The following is a 17,838-nucleotide window of genomic DNA, read 5'->3' on the forward strand; positions in this document are numbered from 1 at the left end:
TGCTCCCTGGTACTTTTAAATCTTTTGTTCACTCTCTCTCTCTCACATGCTGTGTGCCACGTCTTTGAAAATCAGTAAGACTCATATGGCATGCTTTGCATTTCCCTATTAACCAGAACTTTGTATTTCCTAGCCATTCCTGAAAACAGGGAGTTTATTTCTAATTTTGTACAAACCAGTAAAGGCAAAACAAAACTGAAAGTGAATTATTAGTGAGTGTGTGAGCCTCCCGGTACATCATGGTGGCAGATGAGTAAAGTGACTTGGATAGGAAAGGGTTTGGGTAAAAGTCAGTAATATGTTGGGTTTTCAAAGGAAAACCTAGTTCTATTTCTGGGAGAATGGAGCAAAGTTGAGATATGGGCTTTTACACCCTTTTCCCAGCACCAGGTCCCAAACTCCACTTAATTCTCTCTTGTCCTTCTTCTTGTCTCCATTCCCATTGCCATTTTCCATATGTAAAGTTCCTTTCTGCCCCAGTGCCTTTGCGTGGATCTCCCCTTCCCTGGAGTTTTCAGATTCTTTTCTTCCCATCAACCCTCTCCACCCCCCTCCCACATCCACACACTCAACCACACTTAAGAACCCCTTGACCTCAAATTATACACCCCTTCCTCAGGGAAGCATTCCCAATGTCCATGCTAGGCCAGGCCACCCTGGTCCATGTTTTCACATAGAGTCTTCTTTTCTCTGTAGCACTTGTCATAATGGTTATTATTCTACTGTGTGTTTAGTTATTTGTTTAATTTCTCCACTAAGCTGTAAGCCATAGGGAGATGAAGGACCACATCTGTCTCCCTCAACTAAAATATCCTTCGTGTCAGGCATGGGGCTTAGTATACACCGGCTGTTTGAGGATGCTGTATTTATTTGTTGGTGGAATGAACAAATATTCAGGTTATGCAGCTTTACCTTGACTTTGGTTCATTCCATCCCAGAGCACAGAGATCATTTGACCTGCCTCCATCACCCCATCTTCCCTCACTGCAGTATCTTCTTTTTCAATACACATACAATCAGTTCCAAGACCCTATGGATTTGGATTCAGCTTTACTTAGCCTAAAGGTTGCAGTGCAAAAATAAAATCAATTTTATTATTTTATCCACTTATTTTTCTTCTCAACCCACAATTTTTTCCTTTGCTCAGTCATTATTAACATAATGTATCTGGCCTATGGAGGAGAAAAATGTATAATTAAAAAGAGCAGACCTGTTATTAAGTACTTGGACTGACCATTGGGTTAATTTATACCTAGGTAGCAAATAAACCAAATAGGTCATGCCTACAGAAAAGTGATGCATTTTGAGGTGGTGCAAACATTTACAAAAAACCACTAAAAGACGAAATATCCTGATTCAATCATTGTTTTTCCTTTTCTATTTTTTCTTTTGCAAAGAAAAAATGTTTTCGAAACATTTTTACCTTCCTAACAGCCAAAAGGTTGTTAAGCGGCTTCACACATCTTTCCCTCTGGGGTGTTCATATCCACCAAAGTTAATGGATGGAAAATTAATGTTTCTCTCCAAATGTTTCCACAATCACAAAGCAAATAGTTGATTCTGCCAAGATGAGAGTGTAAATCTGCCCTCAGGAAAAGGCTTCCGTCACCATTACCCACATCATTTAGCCCAAATTCAGAGACTAGCCAATTACCATGATGGTTCAGGAAATGTGGATTAAGGTACCAGAGGGGCCATGTTGAGCATATAACTGACCACACCCCTTGATTAATTGTCCACCCCTGTGTTGTTTTTATGCCAGGGAGACTTAGTTTCCCTTGCATACAACACAGTTTGTTTAACTGGTGCTTTCCAAATATTGTGACTCAAGTCAACACAAGTTGTAATATTTTCTAGGCAAGTAAAATGGTTTAATTATAAATCAGTTTCCAAGAACTAGATTGCAACTAAAGCCCATATGTCCACAGAATGGATGGACTGTTACCAATTTATGCATGAGGGTCTCATTTATGCTTCTGTTTTCAAGGATCATCGTTTAATTGGTGTTGATTACAAGGGAGAGGACATCAACACATCTCTTGAGTAAAATGCAAGATATGAGGGGTCTAAAATTTGCAAACAGATCCTGATTTAATATACCTACAGAAAAGCCATACTCACACAATATTTGGTAATGATTGTTCAAGTGTAATAAGAATTTCTGCTGGAGGATTGTTTTGTACTGTGGTTTTGCTAAACTCCAACCGTAAACCATCAAAGAATAATGAGGAAGAAAGTAACTAATGAAAACAAATCTAACGGAACTTACTAAGGACCAGACACTGTTCCAAATGATTTACATGAAGTAGCTTATTTAAGCCTCACAACAACTCACAGAAGTAGGTTACTGTTATTATTTCTATGTTACAGCTGAAGAAACCGAAGCACAGAGAGGCTAACTGACCTGACCAAGGCCACACAGCTAATGAGTAGCAGATTCAGAATTCAAACCCTAGCAGGCTATTTTTTGAACCTATCTTCTAAACATTAGGCTACGCTGTTAGAAAAACAAAACATTTCATAGTCCTGACTTCAATTCTGGCTTCCTTTCCTAGGGACAGTTCTGGGCCATCTAGAAGGAGCCTAAAGGCAAGGTGCTCCCCATCTGTGGCCTACAATAAACCCAGCATACAGCTCCCTGTGTCCTCTAAACAAAGCTGCATTGTCTCCGCCCATCCCTAAGTAAATGCATCTCCTAAACTGAAGGTATTCCCGGACCAAAATAAGGCAGCACAAAGAAAAAGAAAAGACCTGTCCAGAGACCTTTAGGTACCATGGAATATATAGCTGAGAATATCTCAACAAAGTATTTCAGAACTTCTTACCTGCTTCTGGATGTCTCATGCTCTCAGTCACTGTTCCATAGGTTCTGCCTCTCAGTCTTATTTCCGGCACCTAAGCAGGAAAGGAAAGAATGTTGGTTAAACCTTTATCCCAAGGATGAGGTAATTTTCTCCTTCTCTTCTTCCTCCTCCAACTGCAAAGACTGCCCTGCACTTACTTGATGGTTACTTTTACCTTTATTAATACCTTCTGATAATATAGCAACTAGGACCCTCATCCCTGTGACTGTGGACCTTTGGAAATCGCAGAGGACTGGTCCCAGGACCTCAACGGATACCAAAATTTGTGGATGCTCAAGTCCCATATATAAAATGGTTTAGTAAATCTGCCCTCCACATCCGCAGGTTCTGCATCCGTGGATTCAGCCAAGCACTAACTGAATTTACAGATGTGTAACCCACGGATAGAGAACCTGTGGATACAGAGGGCTGACTGTACTTGAAAAATGCAGACTGAACAAAATCCTAGGGGATTTTACTGGTTTTACTTGTCTCCCACTCTGTAGAACCAGACTGAGTCCTAGTCCAAGTTTGTCTCAAGAGACATTCTTTTACCATGATTTCTTAAATTAAACTTTTCGAGGCCCCTTTTCCAATTTAATCTTCCTCGAGACAAAATACTAGCATGCTCCTGAAGACAAGAAGATGGGAGTGGAGAAGGGAAAATTATAAGGAGAGTTGGGATAATAACTTTTTTATTCTATTGTATCCAATGACATTTCAAAAATAAAAGCAATACACCCCAACGTTCACTGCGGCACTATTTACAATAGCCAGAACATGGAAGCAACCTAAATGTCCATCAACAGACGAATGGATAATGAAGATGTGGTACATATATACAATGGAATATTACTCAGCCATAAAAAGGAAAGAGAATAACAAATATTGTATATTAACGCATATATGTGGAATCTAGTAAAATGCTACAGATGAACCTATCTGCAAAGCAGAAATAGAGATGCAGACGTAGAGAACAAACATATAGACACCAAGGCGGGGGTGGGATGAATTGGGAGATTGGGATTGATATATATTTATATACTACTATGTATAAAATAGATAACTAATGAGAACCTACTGTATAGCACAGGGAACTCTACTCAGTGCTCTGTGGTGACCTAAATGGGAAGGAAATCCAAAAAAGAGGGGATACATGTATACATATAGCTGATTCACTTCACTAGTACAGCAGAAACTAACACAACATTGTAAAGCAACTATACCCCAATAAAAAAAAAAAAGCAATAATAAGATTGTTCATGCTAACCAAAGCAATTCATCTCTTACCTAGATTTTGTTCCCCATAGGAGAAAGCACGCATGCTTCCCCTTTACCACACTGTTTTGTTCACCAGGGTTGTATCTGGCTCTAAGGTTGGGGAACATGTCTATTTAATGGAAGAAGTTTATTCAATTAGCTGGGAAAGGAAGGAGCAGAGGAAGGTTTTTGTATACGTATGACCGATCTAAGCCAGAATCATCCTGACCTGAGAAGGGCAGCACTTCAGAGTCCATTCCTCAAGCTATTAGACCTCCTTATAACTAGTATGGGTCTATAGGATTACTGATATTTTACCTCAAATGCTTCTTCATCTTTGGGGCCCTTTCTTGATTGCAAGAGTTTCTCTCTGATGAGATGGTATAAATAAATATGAAGAGAACTGACAGAATATTCATATTACACCAAGTATTTACTGAATGCTTATGATGCAAAGGTGTCACGTTACGTAGAGTGTGTAATACGGAAATGATGATCGCATGCTTCCTGTTCTTCAAGAACATACAGTCCAGTTGGGAATATGAATAATGACCATAAATATGAAGTCAAAAAAGCAAAACAGATTCAATGCCACGTGAAAAGCTTACTTAAATCACTATGGAAATTTTGAATAAAAAGCGATCTTATTTAGCAAAAGGATCCTGGATATAATAACGAAGGAGGTAGTTTTTGCACTGAGACTTAAAACACGGATTTGGAGATGTGAAGGGCATCCCTGGTTTTAAGAAAACAAACAGACAAAAGCAGCATGAATAAGGCTTGATGTTAGGAAATGCAAAGTTTAGGCTAGTATTTATTTTAGTTTCAACCAGATAGAATAGGACGTTAGGTTGGAAGTGCAGATTGGGGCTAGTCAACTGATAACGAAGTTAAGGAATTTGAATGTTATTCAGCAGTCAGTGAGATCAAAATAGAACTACTGGAAGAGCAGTATGAAAAGATCAGTTTGGCAATACTGCTTAATATGGATTAGAATACAAAGACTGGAAACAGAGATCCATGTTAGAATGGGAAAGGGAAGGAAAGTAATATTCATGGAAGCCCTACTATGTACTAGGCGTTTGGTTAATCACTTTGCTGTGTCCATTCATTTCATTGTTATGACAATTCTATGATATTTTTATTCCCATCCCCACTTCTGTATCTGGGACAATTTTGATGCCAACAGAATTCACACAGTCGCAGTCAGTGTAAGAGGTTAGAACTCACATTGGGGGTTCTCGTCTTAAGTTCCTTCTACTATACTCATTTACTGAAAGAGAACAGGCAAAAGGAACTGAGCTCTGAAATAGGGTAGAAACACTAAGATGGGCATATAGCAGTTCTTCTGTGAGACAGAGATGCTCCCTGACCTTGGAGCTAGACACAACCCCCAGTGAACAATAACAGTATGGTAAAGCATATGTGCTTTTCCCTGTGGGAAATGAAATCTAGGTCACTAATGAATTGTTTTGGTTAGCATGGACAGTCGTCTTATGGAGTCACATGAAAAAGACTTTACATTTGTTTGGATGTGAGAGAAGAAAGTAAAAAATAACTTTTAGCCTCTAAAATGAGTTTAATCAAAGGGGGAGAGCACAAATAAATAAGTGGGAAACAGAGAAAGATGTGCAGGTTTTTAAGTGACTATGATAGGCTTCATTTAAGACATATTTGCAATATCAGCCACACCCAGCTGGAAGGGATCCAGCAGGTTGTTGGAAATGTAACAATGGTGCTTAGAAGGATGGCCAAAGGTAGAGAAGGAGACTTCAGAGTCATCAGTACAGAGGTGATGATGGAAACCATGAAACTGGAAGAGATTTCCAAAGAAAAGAGTACTTAGAAGGAGAAAAATAATGAAAATAACATGCTTCGGGGAAGGCAATGCATTTAAGAGGTTAAAATAAGTAAAGGAATGAAAAAAGACGAGGAAGGAGTTGGGGTGAAAGGAAGGAGTGCAGATTAACAATGTATATTATGGCTGTGGGAGAAAAAAGCTAAAGGGAAAAAAATTCTGCTATAAGGGACATAATTGTTAGTGGCAAAATTTCAGAGAGGTCACAAAAAAAGACTGGGAAAATGATTTTTGCTGTTGCAACTGGATGACTCTTGAAGGAGTTTTTCAGTGTTTGATGGCAACCTAGATATCTGGAGAATAAACACAATAAAATACTTTTAAAACATCTTATTAAAAATCACTAATTGCTGGGCATGAATATCAGGAGTATGCCATGCAGTGGACTTCAAATACTAGCCAGATTTCTACTGGAAAATGATAGTATTGCATTCATTTTCAGACGCTCCTGATGGAAGGCCAGCTGTTGTCCGTGGTGCTAAAAGAGTCATCTGGCATTATAATACTGCAGCAATATGACCAGTATAGCTGGAGTGAATTAGGTGTTTCATTACATGCCTCTATTTGAGGGATTTATTTTTCACTGAGATGAGATTTTTCATATATATTTCCCATCTGGAAGGTTTTTCAAATTCCCCAATGGTTAACGTCTAGAAAGCAATTGCTTTTTATTTTTTTAAAGAAATCCCTTGAAACATGAGTATAAGAAATCGAGGTGAGGGAAAAACAGAAACTTGAAGACGTGCTGAAAAGGTTACACAATTCTTTTTTCTTTCCAAATATCTGAAATCATTGACTGTCTACTGAATTCTACTCTTCCCAGTAGCACTCTCAAAGTTAAAAAAAAAAAAAAAAAAACTTAAACTATATGGAATCTGGGCATTCTACTGATGATCATAATTAAAAAATAAAATAGAGAAAATATAATTGTAATGAATAATCATAAACTATTAAAATGGCTGCTAATGGAGCCACAGTCATATTTCTTGCATGTTCCTCCATAAAACACATTTTTGAATCTCTAGAAAAACAGGCAATGCGGTAACATTATTCCCGTAACATTCCTGATGAAGTCAACACAGCTACTATTCAAGGTTAGGTAGGATGTACTGGGGAGAGTGGTCAATGAACTTGTGAGTTCAAGGTTGAGTAAATCAACAGTTTTTTTTTTCCGGTCAGAAGTTCAGAAATTGGACTGACTGGAAGACCAAGTTAATTGGCAAACAAAATGTTCAACTCTCATCATGAAATTGTTAACAACAAAATGTAAACAGTAAGTCCATGATGTGTTCACGATGGAAGAAAAATGATAAATAAAATTCACTATGAACAGTTGTAGGGTGTATTTTTAGCTTAACCAGCAAAGGAGAAGACTAACAGTGAATGCGCTAGCCATCCACAGTTGTTCCATCGTGCTGGGTACTGAGTGTTTAGGCGGATGTGAAGAGCTGCAGGAAGAAAGAATAGACATGACTGTTTCGGAAGATATATATGTAAAATTATATACATTTAGAGACGGGCTGGTGGTTGAATCAACCACCAATGGCCAATGACTTAATCAATCTTCCTTCTGTAATGAAGCCCCCCAAAAAGAGGGGGTTTCGAGTGCTTCTGGGATGGTGAGCACGTGGAGATTTGGGGAGAGTGGTGCACCTGGAGAGCACAGAAGCACCGAGTCCCTTCCCCACATTTTGTCCTATGCATCCCTTCCATCTGGCTTCTCCAGAGTTATATCCTTTCAGTTACATCTCATTTTACCAGCTTTAAACTTCTCAATGAAAAGCTCAAGATACTGAGCTCGGAAGGAAGCAGTTCTCAGTGGCGGCAGGCCTCACCTTGCACAAAGATGAATCCATCAGATGTCACTGGAAGCATCTTGGACCCAAGGAGCTCAGCACCTGCATTACACACAAAAAGGTTAAATATAAGCAAGATTCTGAAGTCAAGATGTGCTCGTGGGCCCAGAAGTGCAAGCAAGAACAAGCAGTTACACCCACTTCGGTCAGGGTCTTACTCCCAGGGCATCCAGGGTATCAGTGCAGCTCTGCTCCTTCACTTTGCTGAACTCTCTGTGTTGGTTTCTGTGCATTAGGTAAAACAGCTCTTCTCCCAGTCTGGAAGGAGTAGATGTAGGAGGTGAACCCTGTTGCTCCACCCTGCCCTGGCCCTTGGGTGTCTCTCAAAGGTATGTGATTGTGTAAGCAGTGTACTTCACCTCCGGTGGCGCCCGGTGATTGAGGGTGTGCAAAGTCCCGTCAGCACCTCAAAAGGGGATCTCAGTCCGCAGCAAGATTCAGGCTGGAAGCTGGATCCTCAGGCACAGCTTTTAAAGTGTGTAAATCTATACAACGCCGAGGGACCCAGAAGCGTGAGTCCCACGAGCCCAACATAATTGCATGACCTACAAGCGGCCCCTGGTGGCAGTGCAAAACCCAGGGGGCCCGGACGTAAACTCAGGCCTGATGTAAACACCCCAGATAGGCCCTGGGCCCAGACGTAACCCCACGACTGGAAGTCAGCCCAGGCCCACAGGTAAACCCAGGCCCACAGCTAATCACGGGGACCAGCGGTAACCAACCCTTAACCTCTCAGGCATAAACCCTCCCAGGCAAACCCCGCCCCCGGACGTAAACCTGGTGACCAGACGTAAACAAACACGCCAGTCGTAAACCCGGGGCAAGTCGTAAATACCACAGTCATAACCCACCGCCCGCCCCCCAGAGGTAAACCCTTCAGACGTAACCCAGGCGTCCAGTCGTAAACCCCTCCAGTCGTAAACACCCGTGTGGTAAGCCCTCCCGTCATTCCCCCCTCTGACGTAAACCCCGGTGCCAGACGTAACCCAGACCTCAGGCGCCGCCGAGCCCCCTAACGCTGTGCTCCGGAGCGAAGACGGAGCCCGCTGGGCCCGAGCGCCCAGCGCCCTCGTGCCTCAGACCCAATGCCCGGCCCTTTGCCGCCCCTCAGGCATTTCCGTGACAAGACGGCCGCCGGACGGTGAGTGTGAACGTCTCAGGCAGGTCTCAGCTAGACGTGGTGGGGGCGGCCGTCGGGTGTGGGTCTCTTGTGGGTGCGGCCTCTCCCGACTGGGGGTGGAGGCCGTGCACCGTTAGGCCGCTGCCTCCTGCTCCCGGGCCGCTAGTCCCGGCTCCTGGGAGGCCTCGGCCGGGTCCGGGCTGTTCCCGGGGCTGGTCCGCGAGGCCGTGGGTCCAGGTCCTCCTGCGGGGCCGGCTGCACCAGGGGCACTGCACGGGGCGCCCAAGGGGCCAGGAGGGGATGGCTCTGTGGCGTTGGCCGGGGTACTGGGCAGGACGCGGACGCCGGACCCCTCTGGCTCTGGTTGCTCTCTGTCCTGGCTCTGGACAGAGGAGTTAAATACTAAAGGGAGCCGTGCCCGGCAGGTTGTGGCCGGACAGCAGCGGGCAGTGTCGGGGCAAGGATGGTCGCAACAGGAGAACTTGGCCAAAAGTCCACGGTTCTACGATGTGATAGGATATGTCAGAATTTTATCAAGTGAAAACTGTGTCTTGCGGTAGAAAAGGATCCTATTAGGAATCTTTTTCTGAAGCTGTTTAGATTGTCCAAAGAGTATTTTTGATCCGGATTTCCGATGCCAGTAACCACTCTTTCTGCTCGTTGGTGATGGGGCACTGGCCGTGTAATAGAGACCACTGGCATTTCAGCTGGTGCGGAGTGGGGTTTGGGTTGCCCTTTAACTGCTCGGTCTGCAGCAGGAACGCCGTCCATAGTGTACTGGCGACTAAGTGATTTGGACCAGCACCTGGGCTTACTGCACATTCCCACTTAAGGTCTGCCCTATGAAATGGATGCTGTCTTGCATTAAAAATAACAAGGACACAGAGGTTCTGAGAGCTTCAGTGATTTGCCTGAGATCACCCAGTTAGCCAGTCAGAACCGCAGCCCACGCATCTTCACCTAGAGGCCTAACCTTAGGGAGAAGGTTTTCTGGCTCAGCTGGGAAGCCATCCCCTTCTGCGGGGACTCCTGCCTGGGTGTGATTCCATCTTCATGGATCCTGTTCCGTGTAGTCTGTTTGGAAGCGTTGCATAATGGATCTTTCTCTTTTACCCGTCCTGTCATTTCGGAAGTGTGTCTGGATCTTTTAAAAGGTAATACCTGAAGGATTTGAAGATGCGAAGGTGGGAATTAAACAACTTGTGAGACTTATCTTAGCTGTACTTCCCGTTCCGCTGGGAGCATTTTCTCTCCAAATGGGCTAGTTAGTGAGGGTGGAACAAAACCCTTATCTCTCAGCACCCTGCCCCTTGTGGAGTGCAAATTCCCTTCCAACTTTTTTTTTTATGGTGGATTGTGGCGTGTTCCTGTTTATCTAGGGAAGAACCCCTAAACAGAAGCATCTGTCAGATATCTAGTTGGGAAAAAATATATTAACATACCTACTCTTAAGTGATGTATTTGATATTGGTTTTGGTAGGATTATTACAAAGCAGAGTGTGTATAAAGTCGATTGACACATTATTCAAGTGTGTTTAGTGCTTATATGAAACATACCAATTATAACTGTTTGAAAACATTTTTTTTGACACTTGCGGATACATCAAAAAAATTGTTTTTATTATAAGATATAAAAAAATAAAATGATATATGTTTACATAAATAATTACAGTGGTAAGGTGGTATGCTATAGGGTGTTATAAGGAGATAATCCCCTAATTCTGTAGATTCTTTGGAGATTGCTCTGGGAAGTGATGTTTATGCTAAGACCTGAAGGGTGCAGAAGGAGACAAAAGAGAGAATATTTTAGGCAGAAGGAACAGCATGTGTAGAAACGCAGAGGCCGTTGAGGCATATATACTTAAGGAACAGAAAAATAGAAGGCCATTATGGCTTAAGAGAAGCATTAAATGAAGCAGGAAGGATATGGGGGTCATCACATGCAGGTCCTTCTTTAGACCACATTCAGGATATTGGCCTTTATGCATTAAGATAAAATATCAGTCAAGATTTGATCAGAGAAGCAGAATATTTCTTATAGGGATGGGACCTTATGCAATCTTGGGAGCTGGTTAAACAGTTTGTGTGAAGCTCTTCCTTTTGTGTCTGCTGATGGAGCTTGAAGTTAACAGGGCAGGCAGCTGGGAAGTAAAGATGAACATAAAATAGAGGAGGCAAGGACAAACTGAAACCTGTGAGAATGAGTGAGACTCCTGGTGGAGAGACTGGAAACCATGTTAGCCTCTCACAGCGCCTAGTCTCCAGCTCTGATGGGGGAGGATGACATTCTTTGTCCCAGGTAACACAGACCTGTCCCAGGAATGGGAGAGGCTGGAGAAGGAAATTCATGAAAGCAGGAGGAGCTTGTGGGCCTGTCTGTGACCCTACACTAACCAGGTGAGCTGACAAGCACATGTGTGGGCTGTGTATTAGGGTTCTCCAGAGAAACAGAACCATTAGGAGTATATGAACAGAACCATACATGTGTATATATACACATAAAATAAGAAATTGAGTCATGGGATTATGGAGGCTGATAGTTCCAAGATCTACAGTTAGCAAGCTGGAGACCCAGGAGATGCAATGATATAGTTCCAGTCTGAATGCCAGCAGGCTCAACACCCAGGAAGAGCTGATGTTTCAGTTTGAGCCTGAAAGCAGGAAAAGCCCAATGTCCCAGCTTAAGGCTATCAGGCAGGAGGATTTCCCTCTTACTCACAGGAGGGTCAGCCTTTTTGTTCTGTTCAGGCCTTCAACTGATTGGATAAGGCCAACCCGCATTAAGGAGGGCAATCTGCTTTACTCAGTCTACTGATTCAAATGTTAATCTCATCCAGAAACACCCAGAATAATGTTTGACCAAATGTCTGGGTGCTCTGTGGCCCAGTCAAGTTGACACATAAAATTAACTATCAAAAGTTGCAAGAGCACCTTGGATCCTATAATGATCTTCCAAATATAAAAAGAATATGGGTACATTTTAAATTCTGCCTCCCAAATCGTGCAAGATATGTCTTTTGGCCCATGTTCATCCTGAAGTATCCAGTAAAGGGAATTCTGGGAAATGTAGTGCCAGTTAAGTTGGCGTAATACAAATCCATCACAAAGAGGTTTATCAGAACTGAATATAGGAAATGCTATACTACTGGCAGCATGGAGACACGATTAGAGTGGGTTAAAAGTGGATATCTTCAGAAATGGAGACAAGATGGCAGAGTAGGAGGATGCGAGCTTACCTTTTCTTACGAAAACACTAAAATCACAACTAACTGCTGAACAACCATTAACAAAAAAATGTTGGAAACTACCAAAAAAGATACCCTATATCCAAGACAAAGAAGAAGCCACAACAAGACAGTAGGAGGGGTGCAATCATGATAAAATCAAATCCCTTACCCCCCAGGTGGGTGACCCAAAAACTGGAAAATAATTATACCACAGAAGTTCTCCCACAGGAGTGAAAGTTATGATCCCTTTGTTAGGCTCCTCAGCCTGGGGGTCTGGGAGGAGGAGCCCCCAGAGACTCTGGCTTTGAAGGTCAGGTGGGTTTGATCACAGGAATTCCATAGGACAGGGGGAAGCAGAAACACCACTCTTGGAGGGCATACACAAGGTCTAGTGAGGACCAGGACCTAGGGAAAAAAGCAGTGATCTCATAAAAAAGACTGGGCCAGACCTACCTGCTAGTACTGGAGGGACTCCTGTGGAGGCGGCGGGGTGCTGTGGCTCACTGCGGGGACAAAGATACTGACGGTGGTAGTCCTGGGGACTGCTCATTGGCTTGAGCCCTCCTGGAGGCTGCCATTTTCTCTCCAAGACCTGGCCCCACCCAACAGCCTGTAGGCTCCAGTGCTGGGATGCCTCAGGCCAAACAACCAACAGGGCAGGAACACAGCCCCACCCATCAGCTGACAGGCTGCTTAAAGTCTTCCTGAGCACACAGTTGGCTGCTATACACACCCCTTGACACAGCCCTGCCCACCAGAGGGACAAGACCCAGCTCTACCCACCAGTGCACAGGAACCAGGCCTTCCCACCAGGAAGCCTGCACAAGCCTCATCCAGGGGGCAGACAGCAGAAACAAGAATAACTACAATCCTGCAGCCTGCAGAACAGAAACTCCAGTCACAGAGAGAAAAATTAGATGGGAGAGGGATAGGTCCTAGATGAAGGTATAAGATAAAACCCCAGAAGAACAACTAAGTGAAGCGGAGATAGGCCATCTACTCGAAAAAGAATTCAGAGTCATGATAGTAAAGATATCCGACACCTCAGAAAAAGATCAAGAAGATACAAGAAATATTTAACAAAGAACTAAAAGAACTAAAGAACAAACAGAGATGAACAATACAATAACTGAAATGACAAATACAGGAGAAGGAATCACTAGCAGAATAACTGAGGCAGAAGAACGGATAAGTGAGCTGGAAGACAGAATGGTGGAAATCACTGCTGCAGAACAGAGTAAAGAAATAAGAATGAAGAGAAATGAGGACGGTCTGAGAGACCTCTGGGACAACATTAACCACACCAACATTAGCATTATAGGGGTGCCAGAAGGAGAAGAGAGAAAGAAAGTGCCTGAGAAAATATTTGAAGAGATAATTGCTGAAAACTTTCCTAATATGGGAAAGGAAATAGTCACCCAAGTTCAGGAAGCTCAGAGAGTCCCAGGCAGGATAAGCCCAAGGAGGAACATGCAAGACACATAGTAATCAAGTTGACAAAAGTTAAAGATAATGAAAAAATATTAAATGCAACAAGGGAAAAGCAACAAATAACATACAAGGGAATTACCATAAGGTTGTCAGCTGATTTCTCAGCAGAAACTCTGCAGGCCAGAAGGGAGTGGCATGCTATATTTAAAGTGCTGAAAGGGAAGAACCTACAACCAAGAATATTCTGCCCAGCGAGGCTCTCATTCAGATTTGATGGAGAAATCAAAAGCTTTACAGATAAGCAAAAGCTAAGAGAATTAAGTATCACCAGACCAACTTTGCAACAAACACTAAAGGAACTTCTCTAGGTGGAAAAGAAAAAGGCCACAACTAGAAACAAGAAAATTATGAATGGAAAGCTCACCTGTAAAGGCAAACGTACAGTAAAGGTAGGAAGTCATCCACACACAAATATGTTATCAAAACCAGCAATCTTGAGAAGAGGAGAGCACAAATGCAGAGTATTGGAAATGCATTTGAAATTAAAAGAACAGCAATTTAACACAATCTTGTTTATATATAGACTGCTATATCAAAACCTCATGGTAACTGCAAACCTAAAAGCTACAGTAGATACACACACAATAGAGAATCTAAACACAACACTAAAGTTAGTCATCAAATCATAAGAGAAGTGAACAAAAGAGGAAGGGAAGAAAAAAGACCTAAAAAAAAAATCCAAAACAATTAACAAAATGGCAGTAAGAACATACGTATTAATAATTACCTTAAACATAAATGGATTAAATGCTCCAACCAAAAGATATAAACTGGCTGAACGGATACAAAAACAAGACCTGTGTGTACACTGCCAACAAGAGACCCACTTCAGATCTAGGGACACATACAGACTGAAAGTGAGGCGATGGATAAAGATGTTCCATGAGAATGGAAATCAAAAGAAAGCTGTCATAGCCATACTCATATCAGACAAAATAGACTTTAAGATAAAGACTGTTACAAGAGACAAAGAAGCATACTGCATAATGATGGAGGGATCATTCCAAGAAGAAAATACAATAATTGTAAATGTATATGCACCCAATATAGGAGCACCTCAATATATAAGGCAAATACTAATAGTCATAAAAGGAGAAATCGACAGTAACACAATAATAGTGGGGGACTCTAACACCCCACTTTCATCAGTGGACAGATCATCCAGACAGAAAATCAATAAAGACACAGGCCTTAAATGACTCATTAGACCAGATGTACTTAATTGGTATTTATAGAGCATCCTATCCAAAAGCAGCATTCTTCTCAAGTGCACATAAAACATTCTCCAGGACTGATCACATGCTGGGCCACAGAGCAAGCCTTGGCAAATTTAAGAAAATTGAAATCATATCAAGCATCTTTTCCAACCACAACGCCATGAGTTTAGAAATCAACTACTAGAAAAAAACTGTAAAAAAACACAAACACCTGGAGGCTAAACAATATGCTACTGTATAACCAATGAATCACTGAAGAAATCAAAGAAGAAATTTTAAAAAAATCCAGAAACAAATGAAAATGAAAGCATGATGATCCAAAACCTATGGGATGCAGCAAAAGCAATTTTAAGAGGGAAGTTTATAGCAATACAGTCTTATCTCAGGAAACAAGAAAAAACTCAAATAAACAATCTAACCTTACACCTAAAGCAAAAGAATAAGAAAGAAGAACAAAGAGAAAAAAGAACAAACAAAACCAAAGTTGGTAAAAGGAAAGAAATCATAAAGATCAGAGCTGAAATAAATGAAATAGAAACAAAGAAAACAATAGAAAGATCAATGAAACTAAAAGCTGGTTCTTTGAAAAGATAAACAAAATTGATAAACCTTTAGCCAGACTCAACAAGAAAAAGAGAGAGAGGGCTCAAATCAATAAAACTAGAAATGAAAAAGGAGAAGTTACAACAGACACCACAGAAATACAAAGGATCATAAGAGACTACTACGAGCAAGTATATGCCAATAAAATGGACAACCTGGAAGAAATGGACAAATTCTTAGAAAAGTGCAATCCCCCAAGACTGAACCAGGAAGAAATAGAAAACATGAACAGACCAATCACAAGTACTGAAATTTAAACTGTGATTTTAAAAATCCCAACAAACAAAAGTCCAGGACCAATGGTTTCACAGGTTAATTCTGTCAAACATTTAGAGAAGAGTTAAGACCTATCTTTCTGAAACTATTCCAAAAAATTGCAGAGGAAGGAACACTCCCAAACTCATTCTGTGAGGCTACCACCATCACCCTGATACCAAAACCAGACAAAGATACCACACACACACACAAAGAAAGTTACAGGCCAATATCACTGTTGAACATAGACACAAAAATCCTCAACAGAATGCTAGCAAACCAGATCCAACAATATATTAAAAGGATCATACACCATGATCAAGTGGGATTTATCCCAGGGATGCAAGGATTTTTCATTATCCACAAATCAATTAGTGTGATACACCACATCAATGAATTGAAGAATAAAAACCATACGATCATCTCAATAGATGCAGACAAAATTCAATACCCATTTATGATAAAACTCTCCAGAAAGTGGGCATAGAGGGAACCTACCTTAACATAATAAATGCCATATATGACAAACCTACAGCTACTAAATGGTGAAAAGCTGAAAGCATTTCCTCTAAGATCAGGAACAAGACAAGGATGTCCACTCTCACCACTGTTATTCAACATAGTTTTGGAAGTCCTAGCCACGGCAATCAGAGAATAAAAAGAAATAAAAGGAATCCAAATTGGAAAAGAAGTAAAACTGTCACTGTTTGCAGATGAATGATACTACACATAGAAAATCCTAAAGATGCCACCCACAAACTACTAGAGCTCATCAATGAATTTGATAAAGTTTCAGGATACGAAATTAATACACAGAAATCTGTTGCATTTCTATACACCAACAACAAAAGATCAGAAAGAGAAATTAAAGAAACAATCCCATTTACCATCACAACAAAAAGAATAAAATACCTAAGAATAAATCTCCCTAAGGAGGCAAAAGACCCATACTCAGAAAACTATAAGATGCTGATGAAAGAAACTGAAGATGACACAGAGGGAAAGATATAACATGTTCTTGGATTGGAAGAATCAGGAATGTCAAAATGACTATACCACCCAAGGCAATCTACAGATTCAGTGCAATCCCTATCAATTTGCAATCCCTATCAAATTACCAATGGCATTTTTCACAGGACTAGAACAAACAATCTTAAAATTTGTATGGAGACACAGAAGACCCTGAATAACCTAAGCATTCTTATGAAAGAAAAATGGAGCTGGAAGAATCAGGATCCCTGACCTCAGACTATTATTACAAAGCTGCAGTCATCAAAGCAGTATGGTATTGGCCCAAAAACAGAAATATAGATCAGTGGAACAGGATAGAAAGCCCAGAAATAAACCCACGCACCTATGGTCAATTAATCTACAACAAAGGAGACAAGACTATACAATGGAGAAAAGACAGCCTCTCTTCAATAAATGGTGCTGGGAAAATTGGATAGCTATATGTAAAAAAATGAAAGTAGAACATTCTTTAACACCATACACAAAAATAAACTCAAAATGAGTTAAAGAGCTAAATGCAAGACCGGATACTATAAAACTCTTAGAGGAAAACATAGGCAGAACACTCTTTGATATAAATCACAGCAGTGTCTTTTGCAATCCATCTCCTAGAGTAATGGAAATAAAAGCAAAAATAAACAAATGGAACCTAATTAAACTCAAAAGCTTCTGCACAACAAAGGAAACCATAAACAGAATGAAAAGACAACCCACAGAATGGGAGAAAGTATTTGCAAACGATGTGACCAATAAGGGATTAATCTCCAAAATTTACAAAATATGGGGTTCAATATCAAAAAAACGAACAACCCAATCAAAAAATGGGCAGAAGACCAAAATAGACATTTCTCCAAAGAAGATATACAGATTGCCAACAAACACATGAAATGATGCTCAATATCGCTAATTATTAGAGAAATGCAAATCAAAACTACAATGAGATATCATCCCACACCAGTCAGAATGGCCATCATCAAAAAGTCTACAGGGACTTCCCTGGTGGTCCATGGTTAAGACTCCAAGCTTCCATTGCAGAGGGCATGGGTTCAATCCCTGGTCAGGGAACTAAGATCTCGCATGCTGAGTAGCATGCCCCC

The 17,838-nt window shown here is 41.3% G+C and overlaps 2 protein-coding genes across 13 annotated transcripts in view; one reads left to right on the top strand and one right to left on the bottom strand.

Moving 5' to 3' along the window:
- LOC309664718 (uncharacterized protein) overlaps positions 1 to 8,564 on the bottom strand; it is a 331,041-nt gene extending 322,477 nt beyond the window's left edge. For 4 of the 12 annotated variants that reach the window (XR_014265999.1, XM_082470459.1, XM_082470458.1 and 1 more), the window contains exons 1-3: positions 7,959 to 8,560; positions 7,797 to 7,859; positions 2,826 to 2,895 (exon numbers count right to left, since the gene is read on the bottom strand). Coding sequence is in view for 3 of the 12 variants with exons in the window: in XM_082470459.1 (XP_082326585.1) it covers positions 2,826 to 2,895; positions 7,797 to 7,817 (91 nt within the window). In the remaining 9 variants the exon portion in view is untranslated. Of the gene's footprint in view, positions 1 to 2,825; positions 2,896 to 7,796; positions 7,860 to 7,958 lie in introns of all 12 variants that reach the window. The other 8 variants (XR_014265994.1, XR_014265996.1, XR_014265998.1 and 5 more) reach the window with 4 other exon arrangements.
- A 239-nt stretch (positions 8,565 to 8,803) lies between these two features.
- The window catches only part of BRINP1 (BMP/retinoic acid inducible neural specific 1), a 505,846-nt gene continuing 496,811 nt past the window's right edge, over positions 8,804 to 17,838 (top strand). The window contains exon 1 of the mRNA XM_082470420.1: positions 8,804 to 8,958. The gene's annotated coding sequence lies outside the window, so the exon portion shown is untranslated. The remainder of the gene's footprint in view (positions 8,959 to 17,838) is intronic.

The sequence above is a fragment of the Balaenoptera physalus genome (genome assembly GCF_965194825.1).
Source record: "Balaenoptera physalus genome assembly, chromosome: 7".
Lineage (NCBI taxonomy): Eukaryota > Metazoa > Chordata > Mammalia > Artiodactyla > Balaenopteridae > Balaenoptera > Balaenoptera physalus.